The 17,802-nt window shown below is 48.2% G+C and overlaps 6 protein-coding genes across 6 annotated transcripts; 3 read left to right on the forward strand and 3 right to left on the reverse strand.

The window, feature by feature from the left end:
- Positions 1-1,628: 1,628 nt before the first annotated feature.
- BDV38DRAFT_134789 (BAG family molecular chaperone regulator) lies at positions 1,629-3,246 on the reverse strand. Its single transcript, XM_032051355.1, has one exon. The coding sequence runs from the start codon at positions 3,158-3,160 to the stop codon at positions 2,003-2,005; it is 1,158 nt and encodes a 385-aa protein (XP_031911732.1). The 5' UTR covers positions 3,161-3,246; the 3' UTR covers positions 1,629-2,002.
- An 829-nt stretch (positions 3,247-4,075) lies between these two features.
- BDV38DRAFT_284749 (uncharacterized protein) lies at positions 4,076-4,504 on the forward strand (the record flags this gene model as incomplete). Its single annotated transcript, XM_032060339.1, has 1 exon — positions 4,076-4,504. One exon carries the CDS (start codon positions 4,076-4,078, stop codon positions 4,502-4,504), a length of 429 nt encoding a protein of 142 aa, XP_031911733.1.
- A 653-nt stretch (positions 4,505-5,157) lies between these two features.
- BDV38DRAFT_251824 (LMBR1 domain-containing protein) lies at positions 5,158-7,904 on the reverse strand. The gene is made up of 2 exons (XM_032055075.1): positions 7,143-7,904; positions 5,158-7,063 (listed from the first exon to the last, which is right to left on the reverse strand). Exons 1-2 carry the CDS (start codon positions 7,442-7,444, stop codon positions 5,326-5,328), a joined length of 2,040 nt encoding a protein of 679 aa, XP_031911734.1. The 5' UTR covers positions 7,445-7,904; the 3' UTR covers positions 5,158-5,325.
- A 1,140-nt stretch (positions 7,905-9,044) lies between these two features.
- BDV38DRAFT_251825 (uncharacterized protein) lies at positions 9,045-9,406 on the reverse strand (the record flags this gene model as incomplete). Its single annotated transcript, XM_032055076.1, has 1 exon — positions 9,045-9,406. A coding segment is annotated over exon 1 (166 nt), but the record flags the coding sequence as incomplete, so codon positions are not given.
- Positions 9,407-10,187: 781 nt separating this feature from the next.
- Positions 10,188-14,976, forward strand: BDV38DRAFT_272685 (uncharacterized protein; the record flags this gene model as incomplete). The annotated part of the gene is made up of 4 exons (XM_032057525.1): positions 10,188-10,354; positions 10,472-10,574; positions 10,631-13,483; positions 13,549-14,976. 4 exons carry the CDS (start codon positions 10,188-10,190, stop codon positions 14,974-14,976), a joined length of 4,551 nt encoding a protein of 1,516 aa, XP_031911736.1.
- A 465-nt stretch (positions 14,977-15,441) lies between these two features.
- BDV38DRAFT_134941 (putative nucleotide-sugar transporter) lies at positions 15,442-17,456 on the forward strand. The gene is made up of 4 exons (XM_032051360.1): positions 15,442-15,990; positions 16,050-16,126; positions 16,188-17,069; positions 17,147-17,456. The coding sequence occupies exons 1-4, from the start codon at positions 15,907-15,909 to the stop codon at positions 17,418-17,420; spliced, it is 1,317 nt and encodes a 438-aa protein (XP_031911737.1). The 5' UTR covers positions 15,442-15,906; the 3' UTR covers positions 17,421-17,456.
- Positions 17,457-17,802: the final 346 nt, after the last annotated feature.

The raw sequence follows: 17,802 nt of genomic DNA on the forward strand, positions 1-17,802 counted from the left end.
GTGTAATATTGCAGACAGAATTAATCTCCAGCAGGGAAGACAATCAAAGAAAGAGGGAAATGACAGTCGCACGGGGAAGGGGGGCGTAACCCGTCGAGGGGCGAAGAGAAAGCTGGAAAATGAGGGGAAGAAGCAAAGGAAAAATTAGGAACAAAAAAGGAGTGCGAGCGAACCAGAGTGTGGCTGGACTGTGGCGCCTGCAAGGTCAGTTCAAGGACGCGCACGAAATGCAAATCGTAGAGAGCAAAAGAAAATAATAATAATAATAATTATAATAATAAAAGAATATGGTCAAGAAAAGGGGACGAGAAATAGATGGTGAATCAAATTATTATTAGGACGAAAGTAGTAGTAGGTATGGAACTCAAGACCCTCTACATAGAACGAGAGTCGGGGAGACAAATGAAGAACAAATGGAATGAACGGGGAGGGAAGGGGGAGAAGAAGGGGCGGAGAACAAAAAACTACAGAGAAGAAAGAGAACGATTGCGATGGGGCACGCTATCACTCTGTCGGAGCTTAGTTACCTTTTGGCGGGTGTCGACTAAGGTTCTTTAGCCTAACGACTAGTCACCATGCCAGGTCCCCAGCCGAAACAGCCTAGACCTTCCAAGGTCAAATGTCTGTCAACCCCGGTGTCAATTTACATCTGGTAAGGTTTACTGGGTACCTAACGGGTACTTCCTCAGTATATCATGATTCATGATGGGCGATATGGAGGTCTTGGAGCACCTCGAGTCCCAGCCATGTGCTCCCTCATCGGCACTAGGGCCTCGCAGGTGATCTCTCACAAAACCGTTTCCACTTGCGTCGTCGGCTGTGCCCCCTTTTATCCACTGCCAGACCATCCGTGCATTCGGTTGCCTCACTTCGGTAAAAGCAGTTCTGCATCATTCCCTGCCCTCCGTACTCCGTACCGACGATCGGTAGCCGATAAAGTACTCCAGGATCGATCAATCAGAAACTTCAATTAGAGTTATAACTCTTTGTCTGCAAAGTACTAATTTTCATGGCCAGATGTGGTATTCAATATCTCAGCGGCACAGATGCACAGGTCCTTCCAATTTTAGTCATGGACATTGGTTGTATGTACCGATGTATGTATACGGAGTATGCCGAAGTACTCCGGAGGAGACGATGTGGCTGAGATCTAATGACCTTCCCCAGGTGCATCGGATCCACCTTCAAATCTCCTTGCTGAATCCATTCACTAATTAACACAATGTGACCGTCCTCAAACCAAGAGCAGTTCATGAAGTATTCCGAGGGGACACCCTTGTGCTACCCCACCAGATTGCTTATACCACGGACTGTGATGGTCCCAATCAAGAATCTTACTGGTTCTTCCGTGGCTTTACAAGAAATGATCACCGACCAATAGACTTTTGGCCTGGGACCAGTCAACAAGAAGTGTTGACTCTAAACTTTCGGCAAAGCCTGGATGTGAGACAGCCTTGTGAGAAGACTGGAACCTCCAAGGATTTTACATTTAACCCTAAGTTGAGCATGAGGAACGCCTAATTAGGTTTCTGCACGTGAGATCTCATTATCCAAAGACGAAAGCGATATGCCCGGGATGAGTTGACTTGCAGAAGAGGCTAACTCTATTGGACTTCAAAAAGATCCATTGCCACAGCATAAACACTCCTCATTGATCATCTAGCTTAGGCCCACGTGGCCTTTGTCTAGTAGTAATTTGATTACGATCGACAGTATCTAATCATACATCACTGGAAGATCAGAATAAGTGCTAAAGGCTATGTAGGATCTTCCAGATACACAACCCAAAGGGGTAAGTGCCATGGAAGGAACCATCATGATGCATTTAATGCGCACTGTAGTATGGTAGTATGACGCGGATTCTATATTCATATCAAGCAACAATATCTGCCAATATGTTCATGACATATACAATGATGGATGAGGACATCAAGTGATTAGCTATAAACTTGGTAACATAAAAAATGTACAGCAAACATCGAACCGGTGAGGCGCTAGCCAATCATGCCTTTGCTTGATCCAGTTTGGTGAGGGTGGACTGCGCTTCCTTGACCAGTGCCTTGCGCGCGTTTCGAGCGTCGACGTTCCCATCGGGCTCAATGCCATCTGCCCTAAGAATCACTTGCGCCAGAATCGTCTCGCTCAACTTCGCATGCTCAAATTCACGCGACTTAGGATCGGTCGGGGTATTGGCAATATATTCATCGCAAAGTGGCAGCAGCTCTCTTTGAAAGTATGCTGAAAGTGCCTGTGCTTGTTCAAGTGGGGTGCTGAAGGCTTTGAGGTTGGGAGCTTGCGCTGGCAGCGTCGATCTGCTGGGGGATGCAGAGGGTTTCTGGTCGGTGGGCCGCGCGAGAGTGTCAGCGCCATCCTTGTTCTTTCTCTTATTCTTGTTCTTCTTGTTCTTATTCCGGTTGCGAATCCTCTTTGGCCGGGGCGCATCATCCGCAGGCGCCGAGTCGCTGGCCTTATCCTCCGCGTCGGACCCCTCGCTAGGGGTGCTCTCTCCAACCTCCGATACCACGCATAGCACCTCCGACTGTTGTTTGAGCCCCTCATCCCGACAGGATAGGTCATCGTCGTCCAAAAGCTTGCCCTTGTAGAGTAGCTTGACCCGCTTTGGGTCGGGAGCGCCTGTCGCTTCTGCAGCTCGCCGCCTCAATTCGCGAACGCTGAGCGTCCCATCATTAATGGCGTATGCCGGGAAATTCAACTCATATGCGTTCCTTTTGTGTTTAAGGAGAAGTGTGTCTGGCGCATTGTCGTCTTGATTTCCATATGTGCCTGCCGCACCATCGACGATGTAACTGTAATCGCTATCGCTGACTTGCGGCGTATTGGAGACCGTGGAATACTGTGGAGAGCGACGGAAGAGGTTACTGAACGGAGAGCGCCAGGACATAATGGCTACTGCTAGTGCGCAAGCAAGGATGGTAGCAGCAAGTGTAAGATTGTCGGCGGCGAAAGTGTTTTCGGTGATCCAAGTTGGTGGGGGCCCAAGGGAGCGCAAGGACAAAGGCGTTTCAGCAGAGATGGTTGCGACGAATTTGTCTTGAATGGTGTTGAGGGACGTGGGAAACTTGTTTTTAAAGTAAGTCAGGTAGAATGCACAAGTCTCGCCCAGAAAGGACTGAGAATCGTGCGACAGCAGTTGGGTCATCAATGAATTATGTTAAAAGAAGAGGCAAAAAAATGGAGCGGTGGACGCTGAGGTCATTAAGGAAGAAGCCCCAGCTGTCCTCTCAACTCCGAAATAGGCAAACAAGGCGGAGAGCCCAGGCGGACTTTTTGCCGCAGTCACTCCTCATTCAGTGGATCAGAACTTAGGCTACTCTACCCAGTATGAACTTGGGACGAGGTCAGGCGATAGTTGCCTGGCCTGAGTGAGCCTTGTTGGGAGATCTGGGTAATATGGGTGAATTCTGGGGTGAGTTCGAGAATGGGTAGATATTTTGCGGCAATACGGAGTAATATTCTTCTGTTCTACAGAGTACATGAATTAATTCCCCATATACCTCCAACTTTACTCTCATCTTTACTACAGTCATACTTTGCATATACTGGGAACACGGACAATGCATAGCTTGGTTACAATGGATATAATTGAGACACACAATTATAGTCACGTTTTCTATTTGGAATATTTCGAAAGAACTCGATGCAGAAGCTTTAGTGTTTGGTTATTAGTTAGTTAGTTATGCAAGGCTGTATGATTACTAAAGCCATCCCGTGCTACGCAGCCAATTTCCAATAAAGGAGAAAGAAAGAGCCTTGGCCTATGTTGGCCAATTATATTACGATATCTTTTTGAGTAATAGAAACTCCTATTGAGGTGTTGAGCCGAGCTTCGATACAATAGTGGTAGCAGTGGTATTCATAGCATCTGTCCAGTCAAATTGGAGGTTAGAGTGGCAGAGTAAGTGGCAGAGTAAAGAACTACTACTAAGGATGTGATATACTAAGCAATTTCAGATGTCCTTATGTGGTTGGCAATGGGATATCACTCCACATTGATAAGCAACAGGTGAAAGCTACAATAACGCATACCTTTGAACCGTTCACATTTTCATGTGCAATGGTCGTTCTGTTGGACCACTCCTGTCAGTCTCTACATTTGAATGGCCATATGGTTTTGAAATTCTGTGATCGTCGTTTTGCAACAAGCTTTAGGGAAGATCAGAAAAGCAGCCCCTGGACTCCAGATATCGAACAGCAGTACCAGCAATTCGTCCTGAATGGTGACGCATCTGATTTCGTCGTCCGGCTCGACAACAGTGACGGGTTTGCTGAAGAAGAAGGGGATGGTTTTAGTATCGTGCAGGACGAGACATACCTCTCTACATGGATGCGGGACTTCTATGAGACAGAAACTGAGATATACAATACCTTGAGGGATATCCAGGGTGAACACGTCCCTCAACTATTCGCATGTCTTATATTGCATGGATCATCCTCAATGCACGAGGCTTTGTCTACCATCGATCTGCTTCGTATACAAAGCTAGATGACGACTACAAATCAGAGAACTGAATGCTGTCAATACAGCCTCCTTAAAGGACATACTTGATACTATTTGATATAGTAAATGGTATCTGGTATGATATATTATGATGAACGCCATGGGTTTCATTATACAGGTTTTTTAAATCCCATATAGAATATTACATGCCCATTTCCGACCGCTCTCATTGCTCGATTAAGGTCGGATTCCAGACTATACTTCCCAAACACGAACCATGACCTCTATGCAACGCACCAATCCAAAGACCTTGCTTAAACAAAGGCTGGTACATCATAAAGCCACCAGAGACTTTGGCTGTAGAATATGTTATTATATTGAGTTTCTAGTGTGCTCTGCCTTGGTGATCTTGAAGCGTTTGCTAAACGCCATTGTTGTCTTACTATGTCAACACGTACTCACACGATGTACACGACAGTGAAACAATTTTTACGAATGACTTCTGACCTTGGATATCCTACCATACGCTATCTTATATAGTGAGGCACGAAGCCATCCAGAATAGTAGAATTTTGATAGCTTGTCGCGGCATTATCAAAGCTTGGATGGATAGGTGTAGGATCCCAAGGGAATTTGCTTTACCGCTTACGTTCAATTCCTTTTTCTGATTCTTTTATTTTTATATTTCATTTTATTTTGGAGCATCTGCAAACGGAGGTGTTCCCAGGGTCAGCTCCTCAAAAAGAATACAAAGGAGGCACTCGAGTATATATACGTAAATTTTGAACTTATGATACAGAACTGTCATATCTATTTCCAACGTCTTCGTCATGCAAATTGGGAACTTAAGCCACTATGGCGAGTCTTCACAGCCTCACCCCACCAGGCGCTGGTCGACCACCAAACCATCTGGCGAGCCCATTATTGCCCTCGTTGCCATCGCTTCCCATCCACCGTGGAAGTCGGAACGAATCACCCTGCAACCATTGAGGTGTACTAGCAGTTTCGAACGTGTTTTTCACCCGGTGAGCAAACGATTGGAAAAAGTTTTCGTCATCCTCTTCCTCCGTCACTACAGTGGAGGCGGTGGCGGCTCCACGGGATGGTCGTGAAGGTCGGGTAGCCTCACCCCGAGGGGTCCGCGACGAAGAAAAAGCATTAGTGCCTTCTTCAACACGGCTAGAAGGCTGAGGAGATCGATCACGAGCAGATAGTGATAGGGACCCAAGGCCGGTGAGTTCCCGCTCGATCAGATCACGACCTTCGCGCCAGCCTCCTAGACCATAGCCACTGGGATTGTTTTCCAAATCTTCGTCCTCCTCTTCCAAGAGGCCAAATCCACAGATATTCTTCACCCGGCCATAGAGATTGAAAAGGGTAGCACAGACCGGCGCGAGAATGAATATAGGAAAGAAATAATCAAACCCTTTTCCAAGCGGTGTCAAGTCAATGGACCGCCCAAGAAAACGGTAAAACGTAGTGTTCTCCCTGGCACTCATCGGCAAGAACGTTACAAAGTTGTATGCGATCGGCACAGTAAGCCTAGCAACGAGCCCCGCATACCAGCAAGCGCTTTCGCCGTACGTGTTGCGGCGAACCAGAGCGCGATTGCCCCATACTTTAGCATCGTTGACACCAACTAATGCAGCCCAGCACATGTACAACAACCAGGTAGAAGCGGTCACTTGTCTTCCGAACCCTACGGGTGCTGGGTCTTTGTGATAGGATACTATGGAGAGAGTCACAACTGACAACCGGGGCGCCAATGACTTAATCAGTTCTGACCAGATAACACACACAGATGCAGCCGCAAAAATTACGCCGAAAAGCAGCCGGACGCTCGGGATTACGTGGACGTAGAGATGGTGCCGCATGTAGGGATTCAGAATCTTCTGACGTGCAAAGAACGTTGCGCGGTGGGGGGCGTGACCAAACTCGAGCTTCTTCGATGCAGACGAGTTGATGATGGCTTGCAAATCGGCGGCGGTCAGTACTAAACGATCCCACTCGTCGATAAAGCGGGCCTTTAGATGCCGAGCGCGCTGGAGCCGTCTCGTAAGATCTGCCATATAACGCTCTGTAATGACTGATGGGATCGTACTTGACACATCGGAAGGTTCAAGAAGTGCAGTCCGTTGCTCGGAGGAATAAGACGTCTCAGCCAGGTCTTCGATCCAGTCCTTGAACTCCAGAGCACTGCCAGTCTTGCGTCGCTGTAACTGAGAGACTTGTGATTCGAGACTCTCAAGGTCGGTGATCGCATCCATCAGACGGTCGTGCAACCGGGGCGCATGAGCTTGGATTCTGCGCAGCCGACCGCTCACGTTTGCATTGCGGAACAGAGTACGAGGTATAGAAACAAGGCCATGACCCATCAGATAAATCGCAAGGACAAGACCCCATACGTATGCGAGGGCCATAACCAGTGCCTTTATCGACGTAAACTCGAACCCATTTTGAATTGATATGTAGATCAATCCCACAACCGCACAGCACAACACAATAAGTTGATATCGGGCGTTGGAGCGGAGGGAGTATTCGATGCGACCTTTCGGCTCGCGGTAGCCGGAGTCGACATATTCACCAAGCAATGGTAGAATAGCCCTTTAAGATGGCCGGATTAGTACTGAAAGAACATGAAAACCTTACAATTGGTCAAATGAAGCACATATGTAGTACATACCAGGTTAGCACAAAGATTAACCAGTAGGCAATGCGCCAGGATACCAGGATCAAACGGTCAGGCAACCAAATAGCCCTAGGTCCGCCATCATCACGCGAGCTCGACGCTAGATCGATCGGAACCAGGAGCACTACGCTAGCGGGGAGGGCGAGCGCAAGAAAAATGGGAATCGTGAGGTAGGCTGGAGTAGCTCGCAAGGTCAGGAAACGCCGTAGAAGGAGTAAGACAAGGATTGAGATTGCCAGGAGGGCAAAAGAAAAGAAAATATTAGAGCCAACAGAGATCGAAGATATGGAGATCATGGCGGTGATTCCGTGGAGTGTACAGACGCATACAGAAGGCGGAAGGGAAATTCAGGGTCTTGGACAATCAAGAGTAATTGTTCATGACGAGGGAAAGCAAGCCAACTAAAGAGCGACTATCAACTTGGCTAAAAATCGCAGACAGAAAAGGGCCGGAATTGTGTTCAGGGAAGGACACATGGAAGTGCAACGAGAGAAACGGGAGTTGGTTCCGGATTGAATGAACCCTGAGACTGTAGGCATGGACGGATCTTTCATTTCGTTGACGCGGATGATAAGGCCCACGGTGACGACAGCAGGGTCTACACGTGACATCACATGACAAGATGTTGCTTTTTCTGGTAACAAGCAGCCTTAACCCGGTCCACTTAGTGCAGGCATTGTATGTTACAGGAAGTCAGTCATGAGTGCCTCTGAATTCTGCTGAAGTAGTGAAGCTTCCCTCTATCTTACACGGATTGGATTCCTGAGCAATATTAGTATCTACGGGCGAGGGGTACCAATAAATAATAAATAAGGACCAGGGAGGGACTGACTAGAACGTAGTTGATGGAGCCTGTACCACCTTTGGTTTGGTCACACTACTAGGTATGTAAGGTCACGGGTACGGTACCCTAAGTACAGTACCTGCACGCTGTGGACTGATAGACTGCAACCAGCCTTCCCCTCAAAAAAAGAACAGAAAAAAGAAAGAGAAAAAAATTTAACCAGCTAATAATATTAATGCTTCTCACAGTACTCCGTACTCTGTGGTATATGATACAACCATATCGGTGATCATTGATCTGTTAGTAAGAACCCTCCACACCCTTGGTTGGCGATCAAATGAACTTCACATAAGGTGTATAATTATAATCGTCCTTCTCATAAATAAGAAGATAAATTATAAAACTCTTTTTAGATAAGAAAGGGGAATAAAAGAGAGGGAAAATAAATAAATAAAAATAAACCTAAAACTGAAAAGAGTGGGAAAAAAAAAAAAAAAGAAAAGAAAAAGAAAAAGAAAAGAAAAATTTGTCTGGGAACAACGCAAAAGTAGTATGAAATGGAAATGATCCAAATTAAAGTACCTGTGAAACCAGACGTCTTGGCTTGCCAGACCTTGCGTCCTCTCCACAAATCAGTACTCCAGTCTACACCAATAAAAGTCCAATCAGGATCCAAAAGAGTACGTATGTGAACAACGTACAGCTCAATAGATGCCCTACTCAGTGTACACCACTTGAACCCTATACCACTAGTCCGTGTACTAGGGACCGGACAAAGTCACTAAGGACTGCTGGCCCGCCTTTTGGTCTCCATCCGCTCCCGTCACTACGCCTCCTACTAACACTAACTAGACTAACTTCGACCAGTAACGGGCAGATCCATAAAGGTCTGAAAGTCTAGTACCTGTTAGTCTCCCACACTAACCCAGGCCTGAGGCCACCATCACCACCTGCCTGCGGATTTTAGACTTTCCCTCTTCTTCCCAACTGATCTTCAGTATCTTCTACTCATCTCCAGGTCAAATCAATTAATTCAATCTTTCCCTCCCCTTGTTGGCTATTATTGGGGTTTCTATTTCTCCCATTATTGCATACTGGGGATTTTTTTTTTTTTTTTTTTCTTTTCTTGTTGCCCTTTTATTTTAATTTATTTTTTACCTTTTCTATTCTATATTCCTTCTTCGAGGGGTAACGTCCTTCCGAACTTTTGTTTTCTCGTCTCCTCTCGTTTTTCGCGTTCCTCTTTCTTGCGACTTTTCCCCCTCTCTTCTTCCGGACCTCTTCAACAGCTGACGGTCATCATTTCTTCCATGCCACGGGACCGGAGATCTCATTGCTTGTTCTGTAAGCCCACCCTCTTCCAACTGCTTTCTACTCCCCCTCCCCTCTCCGACCGATCGTTCTCCCTTCGGTGCTTGTGTCCTATTGACCGGTGGATACCTCTATCATTGGTGTCCTTTTTTTTTTTTTTTTTGGAAACATTTTATTGTTTCTAGCGGTGTTGAAATTACGTTCGCATTACGATCCGTCTGACCCAAACCTTTTCAGATTCACCTTAATCCTTTCTTTCTCTTTCCTTTACCTATAACTTTTTTCTTTTCTTTTTTACTTTTTTCTCTCTTTTGATTTCGAACCTCCTTACCATTCCTCAAATTCTTCCGGGGCGGATCTCATAAACTGAAATCGAACGCATCCGTTCTGCAACGACAGGCGTCAGTGCGACATCCCTGTCAGTGATCCAAACCTTCGCCGGCTTAGTGTTCCCCCAAAGCCACTTCCCGGCTCCTGCCAACGAACCCGCTTTGACTGCACGCTGGTGCCCGAACGCCTTGTTTTCCCTGTTGTGTTGGTCTCCCGTGTTCTTGCTCTCTCTCTCTCTCTCGCTCGCTCGCTCGCTCAACGCTCTCTTTGTCCTATTGCTATCCTTCCCTGCGCTTGATTCTTTTTCGTATCTCAGCGCGCTCAACCTCCGTACAGTGTTGCGTCCCACCGCGATTCACTTCTCGGAGTTTGGACCTTCAGTACTTGCCTTCCGCATCCCACCACTACTCGCTTTCCCCACCATCCTAAATCACGCCACTAAAGGAGTTTTGATACTGTCGATACGGGCATAACGCATCGCACAGGGTGAGGGTTGGTGTTCCCACCAGCGAATGCTGACGTCAAAAGAAAGCTTGCGCGGACTACTCCTCGATCCCCATTAAGGGGGGGTTGTTGACATGAATCCCGCAAATTTTCCCAATGTCGGCGGGGGCATGCCTGGCGGAGGTAATCCGCATGGCCAGATGCAAGTTCCGCAGCAGAAGCCGGATAATCAGATGATGATGAACTATTTGGCCCAGGCATTGCAGTCTCAGGGTTCTTTCACTGGTTGGAGGGCCGATGTTTCTCTCAAGGAGCGGGCTGTTAATGTATATCAGATGTAAGTGGCCTGCGCCATGTGTATGGTGATGGATCGGTCACTCGTGCTAGTACTGGCCTGCAAGACTATCGTTTTACACTTTCTATCCTATTGCGCAGGCTGACAATTCACTCACAGGTGGACATCCCTTCGTTTAATACAACCGCATGCCGCTCTACAGAGCTTAGCACAGGCTGCTTTAAGTTTTGAGCAAAAGGCTTTTAACAATGCAAAAGAGAAGGTATGCTCTCCCATTCTTTTACGTATATAGCGGTCCATTAACTGTGGAAATATTAGGTCGATTACGATAAAGAATGCAACGACAAATTGGTCCATATTCGAGATACTCGGGCTAGGCAGGCGGCTGTATTACAACAGAATGGCGGCATGATGGCTCAATCCGGGCACGCGGCGGGAATGGCTGGTGTTGGACAGGCAGCGTTTCCTCAACAGATGGGTCGTCCGGCACAAGCTTCTCCAATGTCTGGACAGCAGCAGATGGCTATGGGGATGAATGATCCGAATCGTCAGGCGGCTATACAGCATCGGCAGCAGCAGCAGCAGCAACAACAACAGCAGCAGCAACAGCAATCGCAGGCAATCCTTCAACAACGAGTGCAGCAAAGGCCGAGTAATGGTATACCTCTGACGGATGATCTTAGCACACTTTCGGCTCAAGAGTACGAAAACGTTTGCCGGATCGCCAACCAAATCTTATCGAAGACTTCTCAGGAAGATGTGGACAAGATTAAAATGAATCTACAGAACATGACTCCCGAGCAAAGACAGTACCTTAACCGGAAGAATATGGATCCCATCACGTATTTCTTTCGCTCCCAAGCATTGACTCAACTCAGAAGACACAAACGAGCCCGACAGGAAGCGCAGCAACGTGCGCAGAATGCAGGAGTTGATCCTAATAGTGCGATGATGGGTGATCCCATGATGAACGCCCAGCAACGCCAAATGTTCCAAAATATGATGAATCTTCAGCGCAACTCATTCTCGATGGGAAGCCAACCGAATTTGGATCCGTCCTCATTTATCGGCAACGTTGAAAATATACAGGGACAACAGGCGGATGGTTTGCGCTCCCAGGAAGCAGGCCAGCTTGTGGTGCCTGCTAGTTCTTCCCAGATGAACCAACAGCCGTTCACAACGCCTCAGAATATGTTTCAAGTTGGCCAGACCAACCAGACCAATATGAGCGGTGCCGGCATTAGCCCTCAATTTTTCTCCCAACAGCAATTACAGACATCACAAAATCTCCAGCAAGATCGAACCCAACAGACACCTCAATTCCAACCACAATCGCAAGCACAAACGCAGGCCCAGGCACGCGCGCAGGCTGCTCAGAAAGCGCAGATGGCTATATCCCAAGCCGGTCAAGCCAATTCGCAAATGCAACAACAGATTACACAGCAAAGTCCCGCCATGCCGATGCTGAATCGTCCTATGGCTCCGGGTCAGATGTCACCGGCGCAAGTGGCAGCTCAAGTTCGGCCCCCATCACGGGCTCCTGGACAACAACCGAATGGGGTCCAGTCTCTCGGAGGACAAACGGGCATGCAGGGTCGGCCTCAAATTCCTCCTAACCTTCCGCCAATGGTTCAAGAGCAACTGGCTCGAATGACCCAAGAGCAACTAACCGCATTCTTAATGAGCCAGCAACGTCGCCCACTCAATAATCAAGCTATGGCGAGAGCAAATGCCAACCAGCAGTCCATGCCTATGCAACAAAACCTATCACAACCTGGTCAGGGTCAGACAATAGTGAATGGGCAGGCGGGTAATAATCAAAACATGCGTGCCTCACTGAATTTACAACAGCAGCTCGCAGGTATGGGTGGTGCACAAGCGCCCAATCAGATGCTCCCAGGGCAACAGCAAATGACAGCTCAACAACGCCAGCAGCAACAACAGCAGCGTCAACATGATCTATATAAGATGCAGCTGCTTCGCCAGCAAAGTGGAGGCTTGGAAATGTCCCCCGACCAGATCAAAGAAATGGATCGCATGCCATTCCCCCCTTCAATACTTAGCAACAACCCCAATGTTCCTTCGCCCGTCCCGAAACACATAAAGACTTGGGGTCAACTGAAACAATGGGCGACTGCAAACCCTCAAGTTCTCGGGGGCATAGATTTGCAGAAGTTAGTGACATTCCAGAAATTTCATCTGGCCCAGATATTGGCACAGAACAAAGAAGGTGGTCGGAATCCCGATAATGGTGGCCAAAATCCTTGGATGCAAATGCCTTTCCAGGGGCAGCCACAGCAATTCATGAACCAACAACAGTTCCAAGCTGGCCAACAACAGGCGCCAATAAACATGCCTCCAATGCGACCGATCACTGGGCAAGATATTCAAATAGCTCGTCAGCGACTAGGAGCTCAGGTGCAGAATTATACCGATGAGCAGCTTCGAGAGCTGCTCTACAGGAACCGACAGAAACAGTTAATGCAGCTCGCCCAGAACCGTGCCGCTCAACTTGCAGCTCAGCAAGGTCAACAGACCCAGTCGTCTCAGCAGCCTCCGGTCACCGCACCTTCGGCCACACCTCAGATCAAGTCTGAGGCCCAACACCAACAACCAACAACACAGTTAAACCAGCAGGTGCAAGCGGCAAAGACCCAGAATGCAACACCTGGGAAAGGCGTAAAAGGAGCTGCTGCTAAGCAACCGCCGAAGAGGAAGATGCCAAATGAAGAAAGCGCGGACGCTCAAAATGCCCCCGCGCAAAAGTCGGCGCAGCCTGCGACTTCTCAAGGGTTGTCGGGCTCCACGCCAGCACGACCTAATATGCCGTTTACTCGTGAGCAATGGGTTAATATGACACCACAGCAACGTGCACAGTTGGAGGCGCACATACGGAGGCAACAGAGCCAGAATCAAACGCGCGCTCCCATTTCGAGAACTGCCGCGGAAGAACAATGGAACAACCTCCCGGACAAGACCAGGCAAATGTACAACGAAATCTTGGCGCAAGCCCCACCCGCTGAACCTATCTCTGTTCAACCGGAGCAAAAAGCTCAAATGTCCCAGCAACTACGAGAGTGTACGGATATGCTGGGTAGGATGGATACACTGGTTCAATGGTTTTCCAAGATCCCTAACCAGGAAAAGAACGTAAAAAGCTTATTAGCTATGGTATGTCCACATTGCGTTTTCCCTATTTAATCGAGGGACTAATGCGCTGACCCTGTGCCATTTAGCGCATACAATTAATGAGGCAGTTTAAACCTGGACCTGACTGGACGATCAATGATCATTTTACTGTTACACCAGAGTATCTAACAATGACCACTAACTATGTTAAGAAGCTTTTCCAAGCCATGATCACGCGCGTCAGCCAACATCAAAATCAACCATCTGGACAGCGACCTAGTGTCTCTCAAGGGTCGACTAATGTGCAATCGTCAGCTCAGAACAACATGCCCGCCTTGAATGCAAGCAATCTCCAGCAACTTCAGCAACAGGAGGAGGCTATCCAGCGGGCTCGAAGGGCTTCGAGCCAGACTGCCGTCTCGGCAACTTCTGCCGTACCACCGGCACCGTTTGGCGCGCCGTCTCCTCAGGGAGTACCGCATGTTTATGGACCCGGTAGCATGCCCCCTCAGGAGCTAAAACTCCCTCCGCCAAAGAAGAGGAAGCAGTCTCACGCCGGGCCTATTACCGGAACAGCTGGCACCAAATCACCGGCAGCCAAACACACTGCAGCAGACGCCAAAATGGCTGCTACAGCTATGGTTGGTCCTTTCAAATGCAGTGCCCCACAATGTCAGCACCATTACCAGGGCTTTGCAACCCAGAACGCGCTGGACAAACATGTTGAAGAAACCCATAAGGTTGAAGAATCAATCGAAGACCCGCTTCAGTTTGCCCTTGACAGCTTCCGTAATTTGGTCAAAGAGGACAAGCCTTCACCTGAATCTCAGGCTCCGAAGAAGAGTGCTGGCAGTGCAACGGACACTCCGCAGGTGCCTCCTAAAGTGGGCATACCCTCACCCTCCATGAAGCAGGAAACAGGAACTACTCCAGTCACCGCGGGCGCCACCCCGGTAACACGCGTGTTCAGCCAATTCGGAGCGAAGCCAACTTCTCCCGCATCCAACCAGACCCCTCGTGGGCCATCAGCCAAGGTACCTTTGTCGACAACCAAGCCTTCCGGCAATAAGGACGGGAAGAAAGAGGCCAGCAAGGTGACCGAGCAGATGCCATCTTTGGAGCCTGCCACTGAAGACCCTTGGACATCAAGTGCTGTTTCTCTTGAGGCAATCCAGGATACGTTTATGGACTTTGGAGACGACAGTGGCTTTGGTTTCGGCCCCATGGATGAGTTCATTAACGCAGACATGTTCGCTAACACTCAGTCGAAAGATACACCGGATTCGGTTGAAACAGCCATTGTCACCCAGACACCTAAGGACAACGATCTGCCGAAAGTCGGAGATTTGGCAAGTAAAGGTGCGGAAGGCCTCGAAGACAACTGGATTCCAATGGACTGGATCAATCTTCCTGGTCGATTCGAAGATGGACCTCTCTTGAATGAGTCCTGGGAGGACATTGATTGGGACACCCTCGATCGGGGTAACGGAAGCATGACTGTTGACGATAGTGGCATCGCCATCTGTGCCATGTGAAACGGTGTTTTCACGAAAAGATAAAGAAAGAAAAAAAAAATTAAAATTTAATGACCCTGAGCAGGTGAAAGGCGCTGCGGCTTATCTCTTCGGCATAAATACGGATGACTTATGTATATTAAGACCAGGCCAATGTGTGAGGCCACTTGTTTATGCTTGTGATTTTGTTTTCTTTTACGTCTGTCACTCTTGTCTCTGTTACACCCTCGGACCACTTCGATTTCCCTGTTCATCTATAGTTGGCTTAGCCGTGGCGTTTCAAGGAGCGAGCAAAAGGTCATCTGTGAATTGTTGAAGGAGCCATTGTTCTCTTGCTATATTCGAAATCTTCAATTACCCCCAACCCCCTTGGTCTCTTTCCAGGAGACGGAGCTATCTATTGAACGCAAATATAATATCCACATCTTCAAAGTTTGGATGAAGAAACAAGAACATCCTAGTGAAAACCTTAGTAGAAGTTGACTATGGTCACGTAGGTTTGCGGCTGTTCCATGGAACGCGGCGGTAAGGCTCGATACTGGATGTGTAAGATACGGCGGATCCACGGGTCCACGTGCCAAGGCTCGGGGAATGATCAGCTGCTGATAAGGACGCCCCATCGCTCCCTCTCTTCTCTGATTCCTCACTCTTTGTCCTTCTCCAACAACCTTATTGTCGTTTCCGAGATGGGCTGTCAATAGAAGTCCTTCCTTCCCACCCTATATTCTTCATTCTGTGCTATAGCCCTAGTTTCTTAGAGAAGCATCTTGTCTACGACTTCTAAACTCCTCCGGATAGACACGGGTGCTTATCTTTCAGCCCCCCAAGCTTTGTCTCTCTCTCTCTCTCTCTCTCTCTCTCTCTCTCTCTCTCTCTCTCTCCCTCTCCATCTCTGAGACCCTTTGGTTCGACATATTCTTTTTAGGGCACCGTAGTGCCCCCCGAGGAATCATGGCGACCAAAGCAATGATCCCGTTTCTGGTCACGATGATGCTCGTGACCGGTGTCTGCAATACTATCCTCAACAAGTACCAGGTTAGATCCGTGCTTACCAGTTCCTATGATCTTCTTTTTCTGCTAAAACCCATGAACAGGATATGCAATGCGTGCGAAATTGTGATTCTCCGGATTCTAGTGATCGCCATCTCTTTGAGCAGCCTGTCATTCAAACGTAGGCGCTCTCATATCACCTGCTGACCCGTGCATCGACTTATGGTTTGATTCTACAATAGGATTCAGATGTTCATTGGAGAAATGGGTAGTTGGCTCGTGGTCCTACTCTCATATATTTACCAAACATTCATCTCACCGCGCTTTTCGAATCAATCATCCCCCCTTTTAGTCGGTGGCTATCACCCTGTAGCGAATAACGATGGTGTCGATGATGCGGTCGAGGATAATGCGATTGATGGGGATGGGTTCCCCAATGACCCTACAAAGCCCGCGCACGCGCATGATGGGCGTATACGCCTACATGGCCGGAAGATCTTTCTCCTTGCTGCGCCGGCATGCTGTGACATCGCAGGCACTACCCTTATGAACGTCGGCCTACTCTTTGTTGCAGCAAGCATTTACCAAATGACGCGTGGTGCGCTAGTGCTTTTCGTTGGTCTTTTTAGTGTTCTGTTCCTCCATCGGAAACTCTATCTTTATCAATGGATGGCACTTTTCGTGGTCGTCCTGGGAGTTGCACTGGTAGGTCTTGCGGGTGCCCTCTTTGGTGACAGCCAGAACCACGATATCACACGAGAGGATGCCATGGCAGCTGTAGCACACGTCTCGATGCAAGCCCGCGCTCTTGCAAAGACCCCTGAAGCAGTTCAGGCCATCATCGGTGTTCTCCTTATCGCCGCAGCCCAGATCTTTACTGCCTCGCAATTCGTGCTGGAAGAATGGATCTTGGAACACTATGCTATGGATCCTCTCCAAGTTGTTGGTTGGGAAGGCATTTTCGGCTTCTCTGTGACTGTCATCGGGTCGATCATCTTATATCTGTCCGTAGGCCGCACGGAAGCTGGCCGCTATGGATACTTTGATGTCAAGGAAGGATGGCATCAGGTATTAAGTAACAGAGCTATCGCTATCTCCAGTGTACTGATTATGATCAGTATTGGGTAAAGCCACACCCTTTGCCTCCCTAGGACCTGTTGATAGAATGCAAAAGCATTGGCTAACATTTGTCATTTTACAGTGGCTTCAATTTCTTCGGCCTCTCCGTTACCCGGTCCGTCTCTGCTACATCTCGCAGCACGATTGACACTTGCCGAACACTCTTCATTTGGCTCGTCTCATTGGCACTCGGATGGGAGTCCTTCAAATGGCTTCAGGTGGCCGGGTTCGCATTGCTCGTGTATGGAACCTTCCTGTTTAACGACATTGTACGCCCACCACTCAAGGCATGTCTTCCCCGTGAAGTGAGGGAGAGAGAATTGCTGCTGCCAGAGGAGCCGATCGAGCATATCTAAATTTAGAGAACGAGACATGCTATTGGCATCTCAACATCCCCTCGCCCATCGTTTGGCTCACGTCATCTTGCTTATCTTATGGTTACATGGTTGGTATAAATCATTGGCGTCGCAGGCTTTCCAGTCTTTATTCTGTCTGGTTTTTGGTCTTTAGGAATGGTCTCGTATTGTATAGATGAACCTGACTTGCTTTCTCGGGCTTGGTATGCAATTATATTTGGATTTATCAACGAACGTTGAAAGGCAAAAAAGGGGTGATAAAAATTATGACAACCCAGTCTACCGTTAATAACATACTCTAACATCGCAAAAATCTAAGTCCAGTAGCAACGACAGAACATTGGCACAAAAGGCAAATGACAAGTAGAAAGTCACCATCCTA

This window comes from Aspergillus pseudotamarii (assembly GCF_009193445.1).
Source record: "Aspergillus pseudotamarii strain CBS 117625 unplaced genomic scaffold BDV38scaffold_41, whole genome shotgun sequence".
NCBI lineage: Eukaryota > Fungi > Ascomycota > Eurotiomycetes > Eurotiales > Aspergillaceae > Aspergillus > Aspergillus pseudotamarii.